The sequence below is a fragment of the Anopheles funestus genome, chromosome 2RL, assembly GCF_943734845.2.
Source record: "Anopheles funestus chromosome 2RL, idAnoFuneDA-416_04, whole genome shotgun sequence".
NCBI classification, from domain to species: Eukaryota; Metazoa; Arthropoda; class Insecta; order Diptera; family Culicidae; genus Anopheles; species Anopheles funestus.
Window position 1 is genome coordinate 38061126 of NC_064598.1, and position 23639 is coordinate 38084764.

General features: G+C 44.9%; 1 protein-coding gene across 2 annotated transcripts in view; it reads right to left on the reverse strand.

The window, feature by feature from the left end:
- LOC125763682 (B-cell lymphoma/leukemia 11A) overlaps positions 1-23332 on the reverse strand; it is a 68793-nt gene extending 45461 nt beyond the window's left edge. For both annotated transcript variants that reach the window (XM_049427045.1, XM_049427044.1), the window contains exon 1: positions 22777-23332. In XM_049427045.1, the coding sequence (XP_049283002.1) occupies positions 22777-22813 (37 nt within the window). In that variant the 5' untranslated portion in view covers positions 22814-23332. The remainder of the gene's footprint in view (positions 1-22776) is intronic.
- Positions 23333-23639: the final 307 nt, after the last annotated feature.

Consider the following 23639-nt stretch of genomic DNA (forward strand, 5'->3'; position numbering starts at 1 on the left):
CTTCAGCCCCTTCCGAACCCCTTCACACACCGCAAGCTGCCAAAAAGGGGCTTGCGAATTCAATTAATTCCCCGTTTTCCGAAAATGCACCTCTTGTCGCGGGGGATCGATGCCTAATTAACTATGCTTCTTTGCAAGTGCCGTGCCGGGTAACGACACATCTAGCGCGTGTCGCACGACGCATTGACATTCCACCAAAACCATGGACGCATCGAGATCCTCAGTTTGTCTGTACGAGCCTTCTCCACTTAGTGTACGCCATGTGTGCGGGTGTGCGAGTGTGGGAGGACGGCAGGGAGAGATATGCAGAAAAGCTAAAAGACAAAGTTATTTCATATTTGTCGCCAACAGTTACGCGTGTAGCATAGAAACACAGCATCACCAAGCGGCACCCGTGTTTAGTCCACGACCTTACCCAACGGGAAACTTCTTCGGATTGCAGGTTGTGTCGTTTGCCGTTTTTAATGCTTTTTTTTGGGTCCGCTTTCTTCTCGCTTTGTACATACTTTACCCCCTTTACTACTGCCCCAAAACGGTTTTGAATGCCGCTTGGACGATCTTTTGTCATCCGTTTGGACCATCGGAGCTTCGGGCTCGCTGTGTGTTTTTTGTCCTCCGCTCCTGGCGGTGAGCTTCCAGGCGAGCAGGAATGGCAGGAAGGTCTTTCAATGGGTTTATTGAATTCGATCAACAACTGGGACCCGTGGTCGGATGCTGCTCGGAGATGGTTTTTTTTTCTTCAAACGTGCCCTAATGGCCATCCACGAGCGCGTCGATCGAGCGTGAGAAATTATATGCACGGACTTCCATCGGACTTTTGTGGATGAAGATTCACGAGGTGTGTGTGTTTGCCTTTTCTTCTTTTCCCCTGCTGGTCACCCTTTTGGTCCGATTGTCCTCTTTTTTTGGGGTGCGCGAGGGTGGAAACCATGGTAAGCCTTTATGCTTTATGCATAAACTGAGGCGCACACAACTCACCCCCGAGGAATGGATTCGAAACACGGATTCGAGGCACGGAAAGAAGAAAATGGGTAGGCAAAAAGGGGTTTTTATTTGTCTCCGGTGTTTTTCGCTGGCCCTTTTTGGTACGGTTCTAGAGGTTCTCGCTTTTGTCACTTGCAGAGACGATGATCGTTTTTTTTCTCTATTCGTTCAACACCACCGTTCTGACCATCGGCTGAGGCGGTGAGAATGGTTCTTTCACTTCGGTTCGTTCCTTTGGAGCTGCTTCCAAACGCCAAACTCGACGACAACCGACCCGATTCAAAGGAGGCCGTTGCTTGCTCGTTGAACGGCACAGAAAGGACACCCGCAAACCACCACCGCTTCCATTCCTCGGTCACGGTTGACCGAGGGCGAGGGTGAAACTATAAATAATATTTACTATTATAAAAGTTGATTTATTGTGGGCAAAATTGAAAGCATACCGAGCACACACACACTACACCTCGTTCCACCGAATGTATGTTTTGTGCTTCCGCGAGCTTATTGGCCGCTTATGCTTTTGAGTCGTGACCGCCGCTTAAGAAGTCACCAACCGTGTTGCCATGGACGGGCAAGCCAGATAGGCGAAAGCAAAAAAAAAAAACAGAACAGGAAGGAGTTAATATTTAGGAGTGACAAATTTTTATCCTTCACCCAGGCGGGCGTGTGGAGATGATTTAGCAGCATTTTTAGCGACGGGTGGACCGACGAAGAACGATCGAATGTGCATCGTGTCGGGTTGTTTCAGGACTTTTTTAGGTAGGTTTGATCTGATTTATCGTGGCGCGACGGGACAATGGCAATGGAGGAGTGATCCGGATGATGGTTTTAGGATGTACCTAAAGGTGTCATAAGAATTGATGCATTCCTTGAGCACATTGTATCGCTGTCGGTTTAGTTGGGTTTTAATGGATGTTGTGTGAAATTACATATTAATCTCGGTTGGTTTTTAGTGCTGGGGAACGTGTTGATTAAACATCTCTTAATAACATTTTCGTTGATAGATTTAAAAGGGGAATGGCGTTAACTTGTTTTTTTTTGGTGTGTTGTTGATGTCATGTGAATTTTTCATTTTGTATAAGATAAATAATATTTCTTACTGACTGAGGAATTCACACACAGAAACAATCTACACAATTTCAAGTACAAGATAGATTAATAATTGCAAACATTTGCTGAACGATAGGCGAATCGAAAACTGCAGCACTTTTAGGCCCTTGATGACTCGATAAACTGATTCAAAACATGCTGATTGGAATGCAGCGAAAACGAAAACATACACAAACATACATTACTACATCGAAGTTTGCAACCGTTTCGAATCGTTTCAACTTTATCAACCCGTAACTGCCTACGCGACTGGAGGAGCATCGTGTCCCGGCCCATTCGCAATCAAGTGACACATGTATGGCGAACAGTGGTGGTGAACAATGTGCGTGTTCATACGATATGGACGATTGTCCTACATACGCTCATGTTTTCCACCCGTGTACCATTCACCCCATCCGTCCCACCAAGGTTTGCCCACCACCGTTCAAACCATCGCGATAAGACTGTTTTATCAGTTCATTACGGGTTCGACGCTAAGGGGCCGATAAAATTGATAAACATTGTTGCGTTGCAAAAAAAAACAGGCAAACAGGTTTCCGGTTGTATTGCGGACGCCGGTTTCACACATTCGCTTTACCTTTCTGTCGCCGGTCGGGAAACCCTTGAAGGCGAGACGGGCAAAACCTTATCGGACGCCGCTTTGTTCGCCGCTTGCAGATCGTTCAACTCTCCGTATTTAAAAGCAAAGAGGAAAAAATGCAAAATAAGAACAGATCGATCGACTTTGTTTCATTCTCGTTTGGAAGCTTAAAGCTTCCAGCTTTAAAGTTTAAAAGTTTTAAAAAATGGTTTAAAACACTTCCCTCGGTATGCTTTAAAATCATTGATTTTACTCCATGTTTTGAACGGCAAGACTCTGCCCCATCGTTGTGATTATTATGCGCCGCTGCTTTCTTCTTCCGGAACACACACAAACACCTAGACCAGCAAAACAGTTTTCCCTTTTTTGGTTTGGCAGCCGCGACACGAAACGTGCCCCGTGTGTTTAAAACAAACACACTCTCACACGCGGACAAGTAAAACACCCCGAGAAAGAAGGTAAAAACAGGACGAGATGGCACACAAAACAACCAGAACGGTTTCGTGAGTGAACATTTTTACCGCGCAAACTTTTCCGCGAACATCATCACCGTCATTCACCATCATTTGCCCATCATGCTGCCGTCTACTGCCAAGGGTATGCAAAAGTTTTCTTTTCACGCTTTACACACCCCGACCGAAGGAAGAAAAGATATAAAAATAATCGTTCACCATCGGGTTTCCTAGGGGGTCCTGAGTATCCTTACCGGTGCGCGAAGTGAGTTCCCCGTTCTCCGTCACATTTTATGTATTCTGCTCGCGAGTGAAATTGCAAGTCGCCGAGTTTTTCGCGCCCGCTGTTGTTTTTTTAGCTTTCTCTTATCATTCCTTTTTTTCCATTCTTTTCCAAGGATCGTGTGCACGTGGCAAGTTTCGCGGCAGTGTGTATTCTTTTTTTTTTGACGCGGTTATTCACGAAATGTTGTAAATTTAATTTTTGTCTCCTTTTTTATAACATCTCAAAGCGGGGCACGTTTTTGCACTTTTTCACCGCAACGTGAAAAGGAAAATGGGGAAGGGAACTGTTCACGATGCGTTCGGAATTTTTCTTTCTCCTTAAAGACTTTTACCAGAGCTCGCGGCTCACTTTTGCTTTTCACCAGTTGAAACCTTCATTTGTGTTTGAGGATTTTAAGTGTGCTTGGGTGGGTGTGTGTGTGTGTGCTAGTGTTCATTTTAAAATTCACCGACAAAGTGAAAGTGCACAGAATACTTTCATCATCTGTTGCACACAGCACTGGTTGTCATCCGAGAGTTTTTGCGATCTCATGGAAGGCATCTTCTTTTCCACGGATGTTGTACGAATGTTTATCTCTCCTTTTTGGTACACACTTTGATCTGTTGTGAGGTAAACATTTGTTGCCTACATTTTGCTTTTTAAACATCCTGCACGTGTAGGATGTTCTATCATCTGCCTGATTCCGAATCGATGAAAGATGGAAATAAATAACGTCCCGCGAAAGGCGACATCGATCAAAGACAGCGAGCGCTGGGAAGGAGTTTATTAGCAGACCCATTAAGAATTGGTTCTGGTCGCTAAGTCAAGCTGGCCTACCCCAGCCAGTTTTGTGGGCAAACATTCTCACGATTAATTTCACCAGATCGCCATTCGTTTTCCATTTTTTTTCTGCCGACTGATGCCGGTGCATCCTGTACCGGGTCCAAGATGCATCCTTCTCGATATAAACAAAATTCACCACCGTACGGCCTGGAGAGTAGTACTCCAAACGCAGCGCTAGTGTAATGGTTGGAACATAAATTTAAATTAAATTCAATTGCACCGCATCGGAAGGGAAGCTTCAACCCCGTTCCACGTGGACTGTGGACGTCTTCGGATTCACGGTGTTCGATAACGATCGCCTTTATCCACTCTTCCGCTTGGTTGGTTGGCTAGAGAGATGTACGATGCGGTAGCATTGGATTCGAATTATAGTGGATCCACTGTATCGAATCGCATCGGGTGCAATCCATTCCCGGGGGCACTAGATCTAGATCTAGCCGGAACGGGTTCCTTGTTGGCGATTCCGCGCACCGGCTAGAAGAACAACGCGAAGGTACAAAATCAATTTACTTCTGTTTTATGGGTTCGACAACGGTTTTGCGGCTGTGGCTGTATTGGCTGTGTTCGATTGGAATGGAAGATTGCACCCTGTTATCAGCGACGATAGGCCAATCGATGGAGCGGGTACCATCACAAAGAAGCTGATTTTGAAGGAAAGCAAACATAAATCGCATCCGCAGAATTGTGCCGCACACTTGGGAAGATCATAAATCTTGGCCTGGTTTAGTGCGGTGAGGACATTACCGGGAGATAGATGTGCCTTTTTCTTGGAGGTTCTCTTGGTGGTGGCCAGCGCGTGGGAAATAAAATGAGACAATGTTAAAATAAAACGATTTTTTTTAAATAAAACCAAGTTTTTTGACTAGAAAAAAAATTGCATTCAAAATGGTCACCAGTTTGCAAAAAAGGTCATCGGCCTTAGTTGATCCTTGAAGAGGTGGAGTGTGTTGAAAGTGAGCTTTGCTGGCCTTCAGGCAATTCCTTGACCACCCGCATCAGAAAAACCACCCTCTACGAACACTTCACCACTATGCAGATAAAAGATCTCGCCCCAAAGCCGATCCGAATGCAGCCACAGTAAATTGTTAACCCCGGTGTACATAGATCGTAATCTCAAAAATCGATTCACCAATGCAGTTTTGCAATGCATTTTTTTTTTGTTGGCAAAGTTTTTTTTTCTTCCGTTTTTGATGATGTTACTTTTTGTGATTGTATCCCTAGTTCAGGCAACAAATGGTAGGATTTGACTTTTCCCATGGCTACTACTACTGGCCGTTCAATCGACGCCGGTCGGCACAGCAAAACATGACATCTTGGAGCGCATGAAAAAGCGTAAGCAACGATACACCTGATGCAAATGGTTCATTTACCGGTGGGGGTGCACCGGAAAGTAAAGGACCCTGAACTCTTGATATACGCGCTGGAAATTGACGGGATGGAAGCTGGTGTGGAAATTATGCAGTTTAAAATATTCAAATCGAACTGCCACTGCAGTATCAGGGAGGCTAGCAACGAGAGAGAGAAAAAAACCTGAAGCCCTAGAAAAAATAAACCTCTCGTAAGCGCTGCTTCGACGACCTTTAAGGAAGAAAAGAGGGAAGTCGGTTTTTTTTCGGACCACACGATCATTTGAAGCGCATTAAAGGATCGCTTAACTTATCTCGCTTTGCCAACCATTCAGACCCGCGTTTTTGTGTCCACAGTCGGTGGAATGATAAGAATCAGCAAGTTGCTGATGCTACAGGAACCGAACCAACGACGGCACAGAGAAAAAAAAACTGGCCAACGGAGAGAATAAAAAAAATCCATTTGTACGATCGTCGAAGAAAAAGGGAACGCAATTGACTGTCCTTTCGGGTTTGCAAAGATCGGTGAGATGCAAATTGAGTAGTAAAGCGATCTTGCTTAAAGTCCATCTAGAGGAGTTGGACGCAAAGGATTGAACAACAGCAAAAAAAAATCGGATTCCCTTCTCCACCCAGAGGCTATTGAACTGTGCAAGTGAGCAATTGGAAGCAGAAATCGGGCTTCCCTTCGAATGAGATTTCTATCAATTTTCATATTTCGGACCAGCGGCATAAGAGAGCTGCAGTCAGAAATTCGCTCGAAAGGTAAGCATCGACTGGCAGGCCAATGATCTTGACCTTCGGAAAGCGGTAGACCCTTTTCCCGATGGTGACTTTGGAACTTAATTATCTTAATCTATCTTTATCCATCTCCAAAATGGATTCCCGACTTTTGCTGCTCAACTCGCGGAAAGCTCACAGGCCGGTGCCGCAGTTCCGCTGCCAGATCGAACATGGGGGGGATAACATGAGGAAAATTGCACTGCACATCCCACACACACACACACACCCCCGTTTCGGTTTACCTCAACCGGATGGATGCGCGGTGCTACAGTAAAAAGTAAGACATAAATTTTCCATCCCTGCTGAAGTCTGTCACATTCATCTACATTTCAAACGGGGCGACGACGAAGGCGTATAGACGATACGGTCGTCGTATCGGACAGTTGCGCTAGCGCTGGGCGGAAGAACTTCGGGCTGGCAGTTTATTTTCTCTAATTGACCACGGAACGTCACATTCATCTCAATTTTACATGATAATCCCGGCCACTCGGGGGAAACCGATTGAACGGCCCCGGGTCGGTAAAATGTGCCGCCCTGGGTCAGCTATGCGAAGACGAGAACTGTCACCGTGGTTGGACACATGTGCCTTCCTGGTGGTGGTGGAGCTTACGGTAGGCACTCCTGTGGGAACCGAGACGTGAATCAGCGAGAAGACTTCATTTCCACGGCATCTTCAGTTGTCAATTTATGGACAGTCGGGAGGCGCACTTCTTCAAGTTCCGTGCGCACCGACACAAGGGCGGAAAAATTGCGGAAAGAACGCGCTTGTTGTAGTGGCACTTTCCGGATGGACGGATGGAATGGAAGGGCACGATCGTCAACGGTGGATCCCTTCCCGAACGAAGTGAGCGGCGGTAGTCATAAAGTCTCATGCAAGATCTCTCCATTTCTCGCCCTTCCCTTTCCGGTACATTCCAGGCGTTTGTGGGAAACGAAATTACGACATCTCACTAGCTCATTCCGTATGCAAACAATGTGCCACATGTGAGCACATCTGCCAACTGGCCCAAGATGCCCTTCGTCACACCGTACACACCATCATCATGACCTTTTGGCGGATCACTCATGCATCCATCCATTCTTGGCAGGCACCGTTCAGAGGGCAGTGTGGTGTGTTCGTGACTTTGGAGCTTATTAATTGCCAACCTCGGTGACTCCACCAAGCCTGGGACGGACGTACCAACGGCCAGAAAGCTTCCCATGGGCTCGGTGCGTAAGGGAAAATCTGTGTAATCTAATTAACCGATCTATGCGCATTGCATTGCGCACCGGAGGTGCATTCTAACGGTGCACGCTGCTCACCTAACGGAAGGAAAAGGTCTTCCAGTTACCAGCAAAAGGGCGGGTGGATTGGTCTCCCTCCGAGATGATCCCCCCTGCGAATGCGTGAGACGAAACACGTTCGTTTCCCACATGTGTAACGAAAACATATGCAGCTGCCCTTCACCTTGCCGGTGGGTGGAGGGAGGGCCTGAAGCATAAGGGGGGGGGGTGGGCTTTATCTCAAAAGCCCCCTTCCCAGGGGGGAGGGTTTGCACTGCACCTGTCCGATAGAGCAACCACAATCTGTTCATGGTTCGTGCTCCGTTTTCGTTTCGGCCCAAATCGGGAATTGATGAAGTGCATTTTAATAATTATCTTCATCTTGGCTGCACTCGCTGCTCGCCACTTCTGGCACAACGGAGCGAAGCGGAAGCGCCACTCGATTGGGCTACAAGTATGTACATTTGCAATACATCGGGAGGCATCTGAGCATGCCGACGATAGGCATCGGAGCACGGTAAGAAATGCACAATTTGGATAGCATTCACCTTCTGTGAAACTCGTGGAATGAAAGTTGTGATGATCTTGCGACGTTCGATTGTAAGTTCCGTAAGCTTGCTTTGTGTGAGTTTGAGACTTTTGGGTTTGATGTATTGTAAATTGCAAATAATTCTTTTTAAAGTTTTACAATTTTAATTTTCTAAAATTTTAATGTTTTTCCGAAGTTAGCAAAAGAGAGTACACATCAGCAACGTTAACAGAATAACTGCATATAAATTGAGCTCTATGCATGCTGGCGGAAGTTGATGATCAAGGAAATTCTATCATAATAATAATTCATAATCTAGAAGTAAATTCTCAGGCTCAATTCACATTTTGCTTATGTTCCTGGTATGTCTACTTCAATTCTTCAAACGTTACTATAATCAAGGTTCTTAAATATTTTTTTTTATTGTATATTTTTCTTTCCTCCCTAATTATCTTTTTTTGTTGATATTAAAATTTAGTTGGAATTAGCCGCTTAGTGTTACAATTATTGTGTACTACGGGTTTACAAGTGAAGATAAAAATCTGTTAACCTTGTTTGAAAGAAATAGTGGATAATTCCCAACTTGTCGTTAATCATGACACATCATTCAACTATGAATAATTTCATCAAATCAATTACCTTTGAGAAACTGGTAATTTTCCATAAACCGCCATTTTCCTTCAACCGTTTAAGGCTATCTCACCAACGTCGCCGAATTCTTAATCACTTTTAATTAAAACCCACTCTCAAGTGCATTCGATGCACTTCGATAACCCGGTGTGGCCCTATGTCAAGGATGCAATTTTAGGGGAAAGTACCAGCGAGGTCAAAAAGCAACACCCTTTCACCAACGGATATTGTCCATGTTCACCTAACGAAGAAAAACTCACCCGACATCACATTGACCAATGCCACGAGGATAAAGGATTGGGGAACGAGTGTTTGAAAAGATTGATCAAATCTCACTTTTCAATTGCAAAAAACTCAAACCATCATCCTAACCATCATCATTGAAGCATTTCCCAGTAGCGGTTTCTCGGGATTTGACAAAAGTGCACACACTTGAACGCATTCAACCCCCGGTGTTGATGATTATCCGCGATGTGTACACCGTGTATGGAAGCGTTACGGGGTTTGAGTTCGGGGTGTAGATTTTATCCTTTTCGTCGCTCGGGTTTTTACACGGTTCGTCGTCAATTCGAGTGGTTTGGCAGGACAATCTATGTTCCGTCCGATGGAACCCGCTGGTGGTCAGATGTTTTGTGGAAGGAAAGCAAAAAAAAACACAACACACCATCCCGTACGAAAATTTGTCGTTCGATGGTTGTTATACGATGTGAAACGCTTTTTAAAAAAAAACACATGAAGCAATACACCAAATGCGACAATTTGGTCCGCGGTGTCCTTCCGTCGGTCGGTATCCTGACGTTTCGGTGGCAATGAGGAAAAAGGAGTTGTGTTTTTTTTGGCCGTTGCTAGTTTTTCCTTCCACCCCTGATGGGTTCAGTCACCGTTGGACGACAAGCTTTACGCTACGATTGCACTGCAAGTGGAGTTCTATTTTTGTCAATTTTTGCCACAACAACCGCAAGGCGTGTGACAGTCTGCAGTACGGAACGGACGTTCTACGCGACCGTCGAGGTAACAACAGCAAAACCAACCAAAAAAACACAAAAATTGGATACACATGCCTTTCCGCGTGGAAAATGCTTTTTATCACGGGCTGCGGGATGTGATGGAAACGGAACCAAGAACAATTGGTGTGGCCTGTGGTGACATCGTTTGGTTTAAAATTTTTTGGTGCACCACCCCGAGTGAACGAGGCACATGATTATCAATCGGCATCATCCGCAATCGGTCCGCACTGGTCAATGGGTAAGTTGGTACGGTGCAAGGGCATCACCATGGCAGCTGGCCATTGCGGGGATGTGTACAAACGGGAAAGGTGGCAGGAAGCGGGGAATGAATTTTGTTGTGCAGTTGTCGCGAATTTCGGGTTCACCGCGAAGATAATGGGATTGTTTTCCCAACCCTGGCAGTTCGATGGTCGTTCTCGTTTGCACTGTTCCGTGGGCTGTTTGCGCATCAACGGTTGGTGACAATGAGAAGTTTCACCCTCTGCTGCCGGCTGGCAAATGAGCAGAAATATAGTACAACATACAAAAAAATATATGCTGATATGCTCATTTGCTGCCTTTTTGGGGGGAGGTAAATATTTCGAATGTTCGTAATGTAACGTTGCAACAAACGGGGCGAATATTTGCTTTGGCAAACGTTTGCTGTAAAGGTTGCAATTGAAAGGCGAGTGTTGGTTGTTTTGACATTGTTTTGATTACGTACCAAATGTGAACGAATTATTGACGCTAACGATGTTTTCAAAATTGTTACATTAATTAAGACTTGTTTTAAACTAAACTTACTTAACTGTCTGAATATTTGTTGGATGGAAAACGAAATATGAAACATACCTGAAAATAGAGAATAGAAGAGAACATTAATGATGGGAATATTTGGTTTCTTATAAAAAACTATTTTATAGCTTTAGATAGAAAAATATTTTATATTTAAAAAAAGTTTCAACAACTAAAAATTTAATGTAAAAAACTCTAATCATCACTAATTAATTCATACATAAAAAAAATCCGGCTAATCCACATCGATCGCAGCTCAGCGCAAATCAACTGTTGGCCAATTGCGGTGTAATCGATCGGTTGATGCAAAACTGGCTACAGTGTCATCGTTACCTAATAATCCCAGTTGCCCGCGGTGCGGTTTTTGGCCAGTGTGTGCCAGTGTCGCCAGACGGACTAAACTGCGGTTTTGTGCGCGAGTTTCCAATGCGCGCCTCTCCGGGGCCAAGATGTGCGCTACTCCAATTTCTACTGGTTTCCAATGTAACGGACACGGCATTTCATGATGGCAACATTTGCGTAACCTTCTCGTAAGTGGCACGCGTACTACACTGTCCAGACCGTACAAAAAACAGGTGCCGTATCGATTACCGGACCAGATCCGGATCATTCAAAGCTCCTTCACGATCATCTCATCCACGACCGAAAACTCCGTGTTTCAGTGAAGCTAAATCGCAAACTCTACCGAAAATAGTGTTCATACATTTGTTTCACCACGAAAGACTTCGACGTTCGATGTGCGGGAAAGGGTTGTTTCTTGAGAAAATGAAACATCAACCTATGAACCATCAATCACGGGCCCCTACTTCTGCGCTGGGAAAGGCGAACACACAATATACCGGGGCCACATCGATCCAATCGCGCTGCTACACCTTTCCTGCGCAGAGCCAATCAAAAGCGTGCGTTGTTTTTTTTTTTACTCACGTTGACACACATGCATAGGTTGCGCGAGTTTCGTTTTTGACCACCCGTGAACATTGACGCGCAAACGGGTAAAACCTTGCCACGACGACGTACGCGATACGCACGTATAAACGCACGGGTTTATTACGCGAAGCAGAGAAAGAGAAAGAGAGTGAAAAAACAAAACGGCTCAAGTACCTACACAAAACCTAAAAAAGCGGCCAGGCTGGCCCCGTTGGTGGGCAATCGCACAAACCAAGGCACTGAAACGAACTGGCCCGAACTGAGTGACTTGGCAGCCCACTGCACCACCATCATAACGAGTATTCAAATTAGTCAGCGTGTTGTTGCTTTTTGCTTCAGTTTCCACCTCTTCTAAAAAGTAAAAAAAAAGCATAAACTCCATTGTTAGCACTGTGCTGTCCAAGCAGCAAGGACCTCAACGACTGCCAAGGGGGACGTCCGGATTAGGGAGAGCAATTTGATTCGCGCCTTTTACGCGTGTCGCATACAGCGGAAAAATATGACTCGCCAAAACCCACCGCCAAGACTAACAAGACGCTGTACAATGGGACAAATAGATTCGGCTAGACGTTGGACATAGTGTGACCGTACCGTACCGAAGCTTTACATGACAAAGCCCATGTCGTAATGGGTCGATTCAGGTGTGACTTGGAATTAATTGGACCGCTGCTGGTGGGGAAAAGGTGTTTGATCGGACATTTTGTGATGCCAGTACGATACGGAGTGGACCCAATCACGTACACGTACTGATACGAGTGTCCAATTGCTGCAACTGGCCGTAATCAGGGGTGAGTTATCAGTTAAAGCAACCTCAGTAAAAGAGAGCAGATAAGGAATTGTACAAGAAACAATATAAAAAAGCTTCGTTTATAAGACTATGAGAATCGATGTTCCATATATTAGACATTTAATAAATATCCTTCTCCTTTGCGAGATCCTTTTATTGAAATAGTTCCCATCTAATCTCGTCCAATATGCTCGTCACAGTAAACGACAGACAAGCACACTCATCTTGCCTGAATCATCGTTCGTGGAGGTTAGATAATCTTTACTCCCTTCCGATCGCGCTATTATTAGTTCCGGTTTGGTGGACGTGAAACGATAATATTCTTCTGCCGAATTCGCGTCCACACGACGGTCGTATGTTGTCCCGACAAACATCAAACAGCCACCGGAACTCGTTCCGTAAATTTGAAAGGATCCACAACAAAAGACGGTAACTGGAGTAAAAGAGCTCTACTTTTCCCAGTGGAAAATTTATGATTATAGGTTAGAATTTGGCCCAACATTTTGCAACACTCGGCTTGAAGGTCGGTAACCTCGCGGGTAGGACATCAGCCCTAACAATCGAAGACAGCAACGACACTATCAGACAGGATGCGACCGAGAACTAACCTGGGGAACCCGGGGAACGCGCTCGCTAATAAGCCGAATCACTGGTGCATGAATAGGAAGCACCAAAAATGCCGCTCCCAAACGAAGGAGAAAATTTACATAAAATTAAAAGCCTTCTCTCCCTGCTTTATGCATTCGAAAGTGCGAAGGTGGGAACGTTATCTTCAGGTTCGTTGTCTGTGGTCGGGAACCAGTTTGGTCCTTCCGGTGGTGGTGGATGCTTTTTGGGGATTCTTTTGAAAACGGGCCATGGTGCGGAGTTGCAATATGGTGCATTATGCGCTGTGGCGTTAAGGTGGCATATTGACAAGGAAGGATGATTTCATCATAATTTTAATAAAGGATGGAAAGACTTGTATGCGTTCTTAGCGGAAGGGATTCAAATTATTGCCTTTTTGGGGAGATGGAGAAAATGTGTAAATTTTCAACTTTAAGCCACTTTTTTAAACCTTAAATAAGTGACGAACAAAGCAATAATTCTATATCAACTATTGCTTTGTATATAAACCTTGTGTTTAGTTCATTACATTTCCTGCTTTCCTTTAGTTCTACACCAGCAGAATCTCCGGAGGTCAGTAAGCTACACTCCCTACACCGTCGATGCAGATATTTCTAATGAAGCGGAAAATATTCACAGTTATTATAGCTGCCCGTAAGCCGCACCTGGTCAGACCGAAATAGTACGTACCATTTGCGGTTACCTTGCGCCATGTTTCAACTCCATGTGGCATGTGCCGCCGGAAGCAGCCGAAGCGTGAAGCACAACCGTCGCCACCATGCCAACGGTAAGACGGTGTAAATGCGGCTGGAAATCGAACGTTCCGGCCACGGTCACGAGAGAACATAAAATCAACCCACCCGCCCGTTTCGTACGGGTTTTTATGTCGCTGGGACGGACGGGAGCAGCGGGAGAAACAGGTGAAGGATTCGGTGGACCGGGAGTTCCTGGAGTGGACCTCCAGTCACGCAGACAGGGTGACTAAGTAACCGGTAGTGGTGTTGGAACAGGCCGCGCTTGGTCGATATTGTTTGGCCCATTTGGGCAGTGTTTGGCTGTCAACCGACAGCCAGAGGGTGAAAACGGAACTGGTGAGTCGTACGAATACGAGTGTTTGGTTGTTTGTGAAGCAATGATGTACGTAGAGGCTTGATTTCTTAAAATGAATTTCAAAACTAAAACTGCATTAAAATGTCTTTTTTATAAGGAAAATAAAACATTAAACATTGCAAGTTGAACTCTTATTTTAACGAAAAGACAAGAACATATAATTTAGTAAAACAAAACAAAAAACGAACCCTCTCCAGTTGCTGATTCTTCATTATTTTTCACGCTTCATTTGTCACTGGCCAAGCGAATGACCGGTCGAATAAATAGAGCACATCAAAGAATGGAACGAATTGTCTTCGTTTTGCCTTACTTCCAAACGATTCTCGTCCATTCCCCTCTCTTTATCTTCCTCCCTCACCCTTTTCTTTTGGCGAGACATTGTTCATAAATGCAGTTCGGTCACCGACAGTTCCGACAGGACAGGAAGTAAAGATCGGAGATTTACGGAGTCTTGATCGAGCAAACGACAGATGACGATCGCAGCAGATTTGGAGCACATACACACCCAGTTTACACCGGGGAAGGGTTCCATCTTCGCCTGCTGGACCCAACCATGCCCTGTTTGGAAATTTATTACCCATCGGAGCAATTTCGATAAAGTGAAGAAAAAAACAAAAACCACCCCCTTTCCAGTGCGACAAGAAGGGTTTGTTGAAGTGCGCAATTAGATTGGCCAGGTGATCGGTTTGCGTTTTTTTTTGTTTCTTGTTGTGTGGGCGACCTCGTGCACATAAAAACAAACAATACCGAATGATGATCCGATCCGATCCGGTTTCTTCACTTTGGAGGACCACTCCCCACACATTAACCAAATGTGTGTGTGTCTGTGTGTGTATGTGCCATACCGAAAAAGGGCAGTAATTCAGCAAAGAATTGAAAAAAACAACCTTATAGCCGACCGACCGGCCATGGGGAAATAATCATCGTCTACGACCGCGAAGAATGACGCCCGTTGTAGACGATTGTGCGAATGAAATTAAACATCCGCGACAACCGGGCCGAAGCGTTTCACATGTTTGCGAGGGACCAAACAGAAATGGGGTCCAAAAACAAAAACCGAAGCAAAAAAAGTAAAAAAATAGGGGGTGAAAAAGAATAGTAATTCAAGAAACGAGAACACAGTCAGGTAAAACACCAAATGCGCGCCGTTCGGGTATATGGGAGCGCCAACAGTTTAGCGATAAGCACACGGACCGTTCCGCTTGCATGTATAAAACAAGGCCGCGACTTCGACATCGCCGTAGCAAGTGGTCATAAAGCGAGGCCGGAAGAGACGAACCTCCTCTACACGAGCCCTACAATCTTTCCAACCCGATACGAACGAGGCCAGGGCGCTATTTTCTCCATAGGTTTTTGTGTGTGTGTGGGTCTACTTTTTTTTGTTTCTTGTAATGTTCCGGCAGGCAACACGGCAGGCCACGTCAACGCCGTGCGTCGGTTCGGTTTCGTTTGTTTTGTAATTAAACCAATATTTGCTCATTACCTGCGCCCTGCTTGGACCTGCGCGGGACATTAGGTCTAAGAAGTAAACGCTCCAGAACAACCAGAACCAGGTCCGTCACTGCGTTGCGTTGTTCTTAGTACCAGTCTTCAACCAGGGTGAGAAGGTGCGGGTGTTGTGGATGATGGTCTAGGGTCCATGTTTTGACAGCTTGCCTAATACGCACGGGATGACGCAAGTGATCGTCACTTTCGGGTAATCAAACATTCGAAGCAGTTGGTCAAACTTTCATTGAACTTAAAGAAACCGAATTTCACGTCTAGTTTTTCGGTGCTGGAAGGTGTCTAGAATTCGTTCAAAATGGTTCGGGAAGACGAACGAAAAAAATGAAGGCGACGAACCTCGAACGTGTAGCGGCCCGCAGAAATAAAACAAGCCCAACAACCAACAACCAACTGACAACGAGGTCATCCAGGTGACGGGTAAAGACGATTATGACAAAAGCACATTCACTACTAGTGCTCTCACACACATACACACTGGGGCATGAAATAATGTAGGTCAGAGCTGTTGTTTTTTTTTCTAACGATTTTTGCACGACTGTTGATGGTTACAGTGGCGACGAAACTATAGGACCTCGCCTCCCTCTTTCCTAACAGGGGACAGAAATGGAGAGTCGTCTAAACGGTGACATCGGAACCGCATGGTGGATAGTCTGACTCAGAAGCGATAATGCGGGCCTGTGCTTCGCTGTCTGTTTATCACGATCGATCGCGTCTTGTCAGCTAAACACGTAAGCAAGAAAACTGAAGTTCTGAGTCAATCAAACGCTAGAATACTGCGTCTAGATACTTGCGGAATTTACAATTCTAGTGTATCCGAATGCTTTCAGTCAAGCGCGGGATCGATTGTTTGTAACAACTCGTGAGTAACCACTGGTACTTAATCTCACCACTCTTTGGTGAGTAATCAAGCAAAACCCTCCAGGGCTGGACCTCAAAACCTGCACATCGCACGTCCACATACCGAATCCTTTAACCGGGGAGTACGGCGATGAGATAATTTCGGTCAAATTGCACCATGCAAACGACAAAAGACAAAGTGCATGAGTTCATTTAGTATCCACCCTTACCTATAACCCTAGTACAACCCTTGCCGAGAATGTATCCGGAGGCGCTCCAATGAGCTGGACCGGATTCCCGATGCCGAAAGCCGTGTCTCGAATTAATTATCGTTATTAGCCTTTGGCGGTGCTTACCGGGGCGAGCACATGCTCGATGTGCGTTCAATTACGCGAAATGATTTCATCAATCACCGATCAATTCTGATGCGTTTCGCCATCAGGTTCTCGGGTCTTCTGGTGTGGCGCGAGCATGTGTGAGGCGTACCTTCCGAGAGTTGATGAGAGGGTGTTTTGCATAGATTGCTGACGCACCCGTTCGCTTTACGGAAGGGAACAAAAAAAAACCGCATCACCCTTCGAACGTTGATGTTGTCAGCAAGATAGATAATTGACCGTTTGGTTGAAACTTTATAATAAAATCGATCCTTCCGAACCAGAATCCGAACCGTTGTCCACTCTTTGCTGTGATGCTGTACAGTGCGGTGACAGCTCATCACTAGCGAATATGAAACCATCGCAAGGATCCCTTCGCCATTTAGTTTCACCAAAAAAGGAAAGGTCAAAAAGTCAAACCAAACCCAAACATTTCCTCCGAAAGAAAACCCGCGAAACAGCGATCTGGTGCGATCAAAACATCCGTAAAACATTGCTTTGAGCGTGTCCATTGTCCCGTGTGGCAAACATATTGAATTACATCGAAATTATACCGTCCATGTCCGGCTAAGAAGCTGCGGATACTGGACGACCACATACCCGTACCGATGCACATTCAGTTGTCGTTTATTTTCGAAAGGTAAGTAGAAAGGGAAAACGCGATACAAAGCAAAAACAGAATATCAAAACAAAACAAATAAAAGAACCCTTCCTTTTTCGGGAAGGGCCCGTGTACCGTAAGCGCGTCTTTGAAATTTTGAAATGTGGGGCTAAAACGGGCAAAGTCAAAGCGCGGGCTAGGCAACGGGAAAGGTAAATCTTGACCTCAAATTAAGCAAAGGTCGCCTTCGGCCTGACAGAAATCACTTCATTCATATGCACGGTTCTTACGTTTTCTTCCGGTCTGGTCACGCATTGCTTCGCGCAACCGATTGTCCGCACCGATCGTCGTACAGAAGGGGGGCCCGACGTGTGTATGTATAATTATTTCATCATCCCTTTGCCTCGGTAATCGGGAAGACTCCTTTTTTTTACGTACGCTTGCTGGTAAATGCGTCACGTTTCTATACCATTCCGTTACCGGTGGTAAAGTCTCCGTCCTTGGGCCAGCTTTTTGCTCGTTGCTTTTGTTTGGTACCGAGCCCTTCCCTGTTTTGATGATGGTCGCACCACCGTACAAAGGGAAATGAATGTAGGAAGGATTAACGATCAAACTGGACGTCGTACCATGCGCACCGTGCGATGATCGATGACGATTAAAAGTTTTGTTTATTCCCGCCTGAAAGGTGCCTTCCGAAAAGCATAATTTCCCTGAGCCCAAGCTAATCACAATTAGCATGAGCGTTCGCAGTTTGGCGAATTAAAACATATAATTGAAGCTCCCACGAGATAAGCATTGGAAGGGGCACTTTTTGTTGTTGTTTTTCTTACCAAACAGGGGGAGGTCATTTTTAGCAAGAAACATCAATGGAACAAATGGAATTCCTTCGTTATCCTTAGCCTGAATCTTAACAACTGCTTGCATTGTTTTTTTCTTGGCCGTTGTTCTCTAGCATTGTTTCGGCGGAATTCTTGCAGATGCCGATTTCTGGGGCAAACATGGAACATACCATCAAGTGGTCAATTGAAATGAACGCACACTGGCAGGACGACGATGACCACCGGAAGCGAAGAAGTGCGTCTCGAGCACACTCACTGTAGTGAGTGTGATTTGAAGAAATTGATTGAATGAATGTGGGACTTCCGGTGCATTGGAATGCGTGGAATTTAGCGCTGATCAAAGTGAAACCGTGGGAAAGAATTGTAATTTGCAAGCGAATTGTGAAAAATGTTGGTTAAATTTTAGAACTTAATATTCGTTTAACTTAAATACTTAAATAAATAGGAGAGAGACGAAAAAAACCCTTCCCAACAAATGTCTCTGGTTCAGGTTGCTAGCTAGCAAGATACAAAATAAACAAACCCCCTGAGGACCTTCTAGTGGACGATGACGACGACGACTCGCTCTGCCCAGGAGGACACGTCACTCGGCGACGCCTGTTGGATGGCTGTTTGTTGATGGGTGTGCTGGTTTTTTTTCTTTACCCAACTGGACCTGCTCCCTCACATTTCTTTCTTTCTATTTAATCGATACCAACAACCAAACAAACGAAACCAACTCACACCCGCCACAAAACCGAACCAAAGCGTAACGTGAACTCTGGCACCTGGTGTAGCGAGCGAGTGGAACAGCAAATGAGACAAACATAAAGGGGAACGATGACCGGACGATGAAGACGATATCCTCAAAACCCCTTGCAAACTAACCCCAAAAAGGTGGGGTCACGATAAGGTGAATCGGCGAGTGGCCATCACGAACTGTGGAAGCGTTAAGGACGAAGTAGAGACTCCTTGCACCGCACAACTTCCTAACCTGAGGAGTTTGTATCTGCGCCACCAGTCAGATTCGTTTCAAGGATGGTCACAGACGGACATGAAACGTTTGCCTAAAAAAGACAAAAAAGTGACTTTCACTTCATTCCTCATTCTTTCTTCTTTCTTACCCAAGAGTTTGAAATCTTCATCTAAAGCTTTTTTGGGCCCTCGAGCAAGGTGTGTGCACCGGGAGCAAAATGAGAGGTGGAAAAAGTCGGTAAGGAAAAGTCCAATCAGTTTGGTGGTTGGACAAAGTTTTCGATACATGTAGCAAGCGCGATTGCTAGATGTAGGGACCTACATCTAGACATTACCGGGGTACCGTGTGCCAAAGTCCTTGATTGGACGATACAAATTGGTTTCACTGGGAAAGCTACCACATTCTGGCGAATGTCCACCGACAGTAAATTGTGCGGTGGGGGTTAGGTTGGCTAGTTGGGTGTGGGACTTAACCGGGAACGTGACCGTAACATACCGCAGGAGAACCTCTTTGTGTGTGTGTGTCCCCTGAGCGGATAAATTGTATTACAAGAATCGATCAAACTTTGCCCTATGGTCCCGCGGCAGAGCGCCCTTCTCTGACCAATTTGCTTTCCTTCTGCTGCCGTACTACCCCCACATCCCCGCATGCGACTGATGTCCAAACGTGCTTTCCGTACAGGGAGGTTGGACATAGTTGGGACGGAAAACCAGGACGCCACTACTCAAAAGATGGCGTGCCAAGTGGGATTGACCGTAGAACCGTTCGGGTCACGAATCTTTCCAGCGCTGGTTGGACGCGCGAATCGATCGAAATAAATAATACAACGTGAAGGAAGCAAAACGAAAGAAAAAAAACGCTCCAACATACAACGAACCGTGTCCTTTTTTTGTGGGTAAAAATTTTCCGCAGGCGCCAATGACGCTGCAGAGATCGTAAAACAACGGGGAAAACGGTACCGCAGAACACGAGCGTAACAGAAGCGCAACTCTGTTTACGCATCATGTACGCAAAACCGAAACACGTGCATCATGAAACTGTCATGGCATTTGCGGAAGGTGGGCTTTTTGTGCGGGCATAAAAGTATTGAGAAAATACCACCAAAAATCGAAGGAAAGCTTTAGTGCCAAAAAAGGAGTTCAAAGTTTAAAAGAAAACAGTACCGATGGAGTGACAGTTTGGTGTCCGGGTGGGAAAAGAGGATCTCCTTGAATACAGGATTCGTAGAGAGAAGCGTCTACGTCTGAAGACCCTCCTGAACCTGTTTTGCGAAGGATTGCGGGAAATTTTTGTTCCGGGTGGTCCGTTTTTCTTCGCCAAAACGAAACCGTCAACGGAAACGTGCCAATGGGAAAAGGTGAATGATCTTAGTTGCAACATAGTTTTAGCACCTTTCCGTTTTTTTTTTTGGTTACCATACTGACGTTGGGTGGTCTTGCAAGCGTCCGTTATCTATTGCTTATCGGTGTTCTTTGAGCTTTTTTTTTGTTTTAAATATATTTCCCCCAAAAGAAGAACACACACCCGAGTACATTCTTTCGTAAAGGGTTTACTGACATTCATTTGTGTCAACACGCCGACCCGAACTTGGACCAGCCTTGGTGTTGTCGATACGTGTGTTACGCTTCTCGAGATGCGAGATCTTCCCGCGTGCATGACTGGTAAAAAAAACCTTTTCGATCATGGTATGACGTGCGTAGCGAGCGGACCAGCTTCTGTTTGGCCAGTCCAGCAGACTTCGTGTACGCAAAAGCTGTACAAGTTGTACAAACAGTTTCACTCGATATTCGGCACGCGACAAACCGACGAATCGATGTGATGTGATGCGTGGTTCAATGAAGGATAGAAAAGCCGATCCCAAGAACACAACACACCTTCATGATACTCTTTATCGGTACGATATGTATCGGTTTGGGCGCATAGATTCCGGGGCACGTGTATGGCTATTTGTTGTCTTTTACTGGTGAAGGCAACTGTCTTCACCGCTGGTAGCTGTACAAACTGTGATTTGCGTCAATGGAATTGTTTGTGGAACTGCATGACGGCAAACGAAAGCGTTTGTTAAGCCGAACTGGAAGGATTCTGTTTCGTAGTACGCGGTACTGGAGCAATGTTACAAGAAACCAGATTTTTTCATTTGGAAAAACAATAACACATCAGGCAGATGTAGCGGGAATTGGCTTGGTTTCATTGCTTTCCAGTGCACAGGTGAAAAACTACTCAAGAATTTATGTTTAAATTCACTTAATTTTGTATTAATTTTTGCTAATTTATTAAACACCATGAGCCAGATTGATTTCAAATATAAATATTTAAAAACGGTTTAAATTATTCTATTTTTTCTAGGGGTTAAAACCACCCCTCCAAGACAAAGTAGTGACCACACTAACTTGCTTCTTGACAGTTTCGCAGCTACATCGTCAAGAGTATGAAGACACACTTTGGGAAGGCTTACTGCAAAAGAAAAACCATCAACCCCAACACCATCTGGCTATGGAAGGGAGCAAACAAAAAAAAAACTCCCGAAAAAAGGGTTATGGGTCATTGGACTGGACCTTTGTGGTCACGCGTTTGGTGTAGGGTTTAACTTAAGACCGATTCTTAGTCTTGTAATACGGTTTTGCAAAACAAAAGAACACGAAAAAAATACATAATACCCCATTGCCCACATGTTCATGTCATAAAAATGTGTTCCATTCAAATTTTCAATAATGCTCTATTAAGAAGTGCAGAAGGGGAAATCTGTCTTGGGCTTCGCAAGGGAACATTACAAAAAATAAAAAACCACGGGTAGGGTTTCATGCACCGGTGTCGTCTTTTCTGACTGACCGACGGTCATTTCCGGTCCGATACCAACCGTCCGGGAATCGTGAAGAAGCCGATTAAAGGTTAAGAAAAAATAAACGGAGGAAAATTCCGCTTTTGTTCTGCGTTGATGGGTTATGCTCGTGCCACGAATTAACGAATACAGTCCCGGGTATAAAGTGCTCTCGTTCTGCATGATCGAGTTTGCATAATGATAATAATGGCTTTATTTGGTTGCTTGAATGAGTTTGATGGGTTTTTTTCCTCATTCGCAAACAAAAAGACATGACTGAGGAAGTGTGAAGAGATGTTTTGTTGAATTGTTCGCTAATGTTACGAGGAAACAGAAAAGTCATTTAAAAATTGCTTAAAAGTCCTTTTAAGTTTAATAAAAATGAATCATTCCATTTATACACACGCAAGTGATGGCAAAATGTGAAATACATTGATACATCTTCACAAAATTAACCCTCTTAGGTTCTTATCCTTCACACATGAAGTGTCCTGCGGCACGAACTAAATCCCAAACCTCGACCATTAGCTTACACTGCCCGAAAAGCTGAATTAATTACCCTGTCCACACACACACCTTCACACTAGGTTCGTTTAATCTCACACATTACTAAACACCCTACCTAAACCCGATGGTTAACGGCAGTCGGTACGAAGAATTCTACGTCCGAAATGCCGAAAATCCGAAGGACAGTTTTGATATGTTGGTAACGCTAGTGCGGACCAGTCGCCCCTACAGAAGCACGGTTAGTTGTTTAAAAATTTTGCGCTCATCCTGTACACGTGAAGAACCGCGCAGAAGAAAGATTCATTTTGCTTAAAGAAACACCTGTTTTTTTTTGCATAAATACCTTGTGCGATTCGAACTGCTGGCATTTTGATTCTCATTTTGGCGATGTTTTTGTTGTTTGATTCTCCTTTTCCTGTTTTGCCGTTTTGTTTTTGTACAGCTACACTAGCAATTGCACACGTTGGTTTAAAATTTTCACCGTCTTCTCGATCCGAGTTTGTTTTGCTTGATCGTTTTGTCACTAAAATTCAATAAACCGAGCTTTCCTCTTTCCGAAGCGCGTAAATGCTCGTGAACACATTTCCACACAGAAAAACACACTCACACTTGCACAAAACACGGCGAAAGCCCAGCTGTTTTGGGTTTTCCTGTTTTCCTGATGGAAAAATTACTTTTTTTTTCTTTCTTACGCCACACGCACTCACTTTAACATTTTCAGTACTGTTTTACGTGCAATGCCAACCACTAGCCGGACCGACCGAGCTGAAGCACCTTAACTGCATTTGTATCGTCCTGGGAGGGACTCTTTACAGCAGCTTAATAAAAAAAAAAGCTTCACTTTTAATCGTGATCACACGGCAGCAACAGCTGATCTTTGCTTTTGCGGTGTTTTTCTCCGTTTGGTAGATGAATTTATGCTTCCACTCTGTTCGCACCCGTCTTAATTAGCATGCTTCCTTGCTTCCGTGAAGTAGCGGCAGGCGAAAAGAATGGAATCATTCACCGGGTTTTTTGATAAAGAAGCGTCGACAGCGAAATAAAAAAAGGAACGAAACGATCAAAGCTCCGTGTTCGCGAACTTCGTGAAGGATGCTTTTTCGTGGGGTGGGAAAAACCCAGGAGAACCTGCGGGCGTGGGGGTGGGTTTGTATTTTTTCTGCGTCTCTTGCACTGTTCCTTTTTTTATGGTTTATGGAAAAGGTG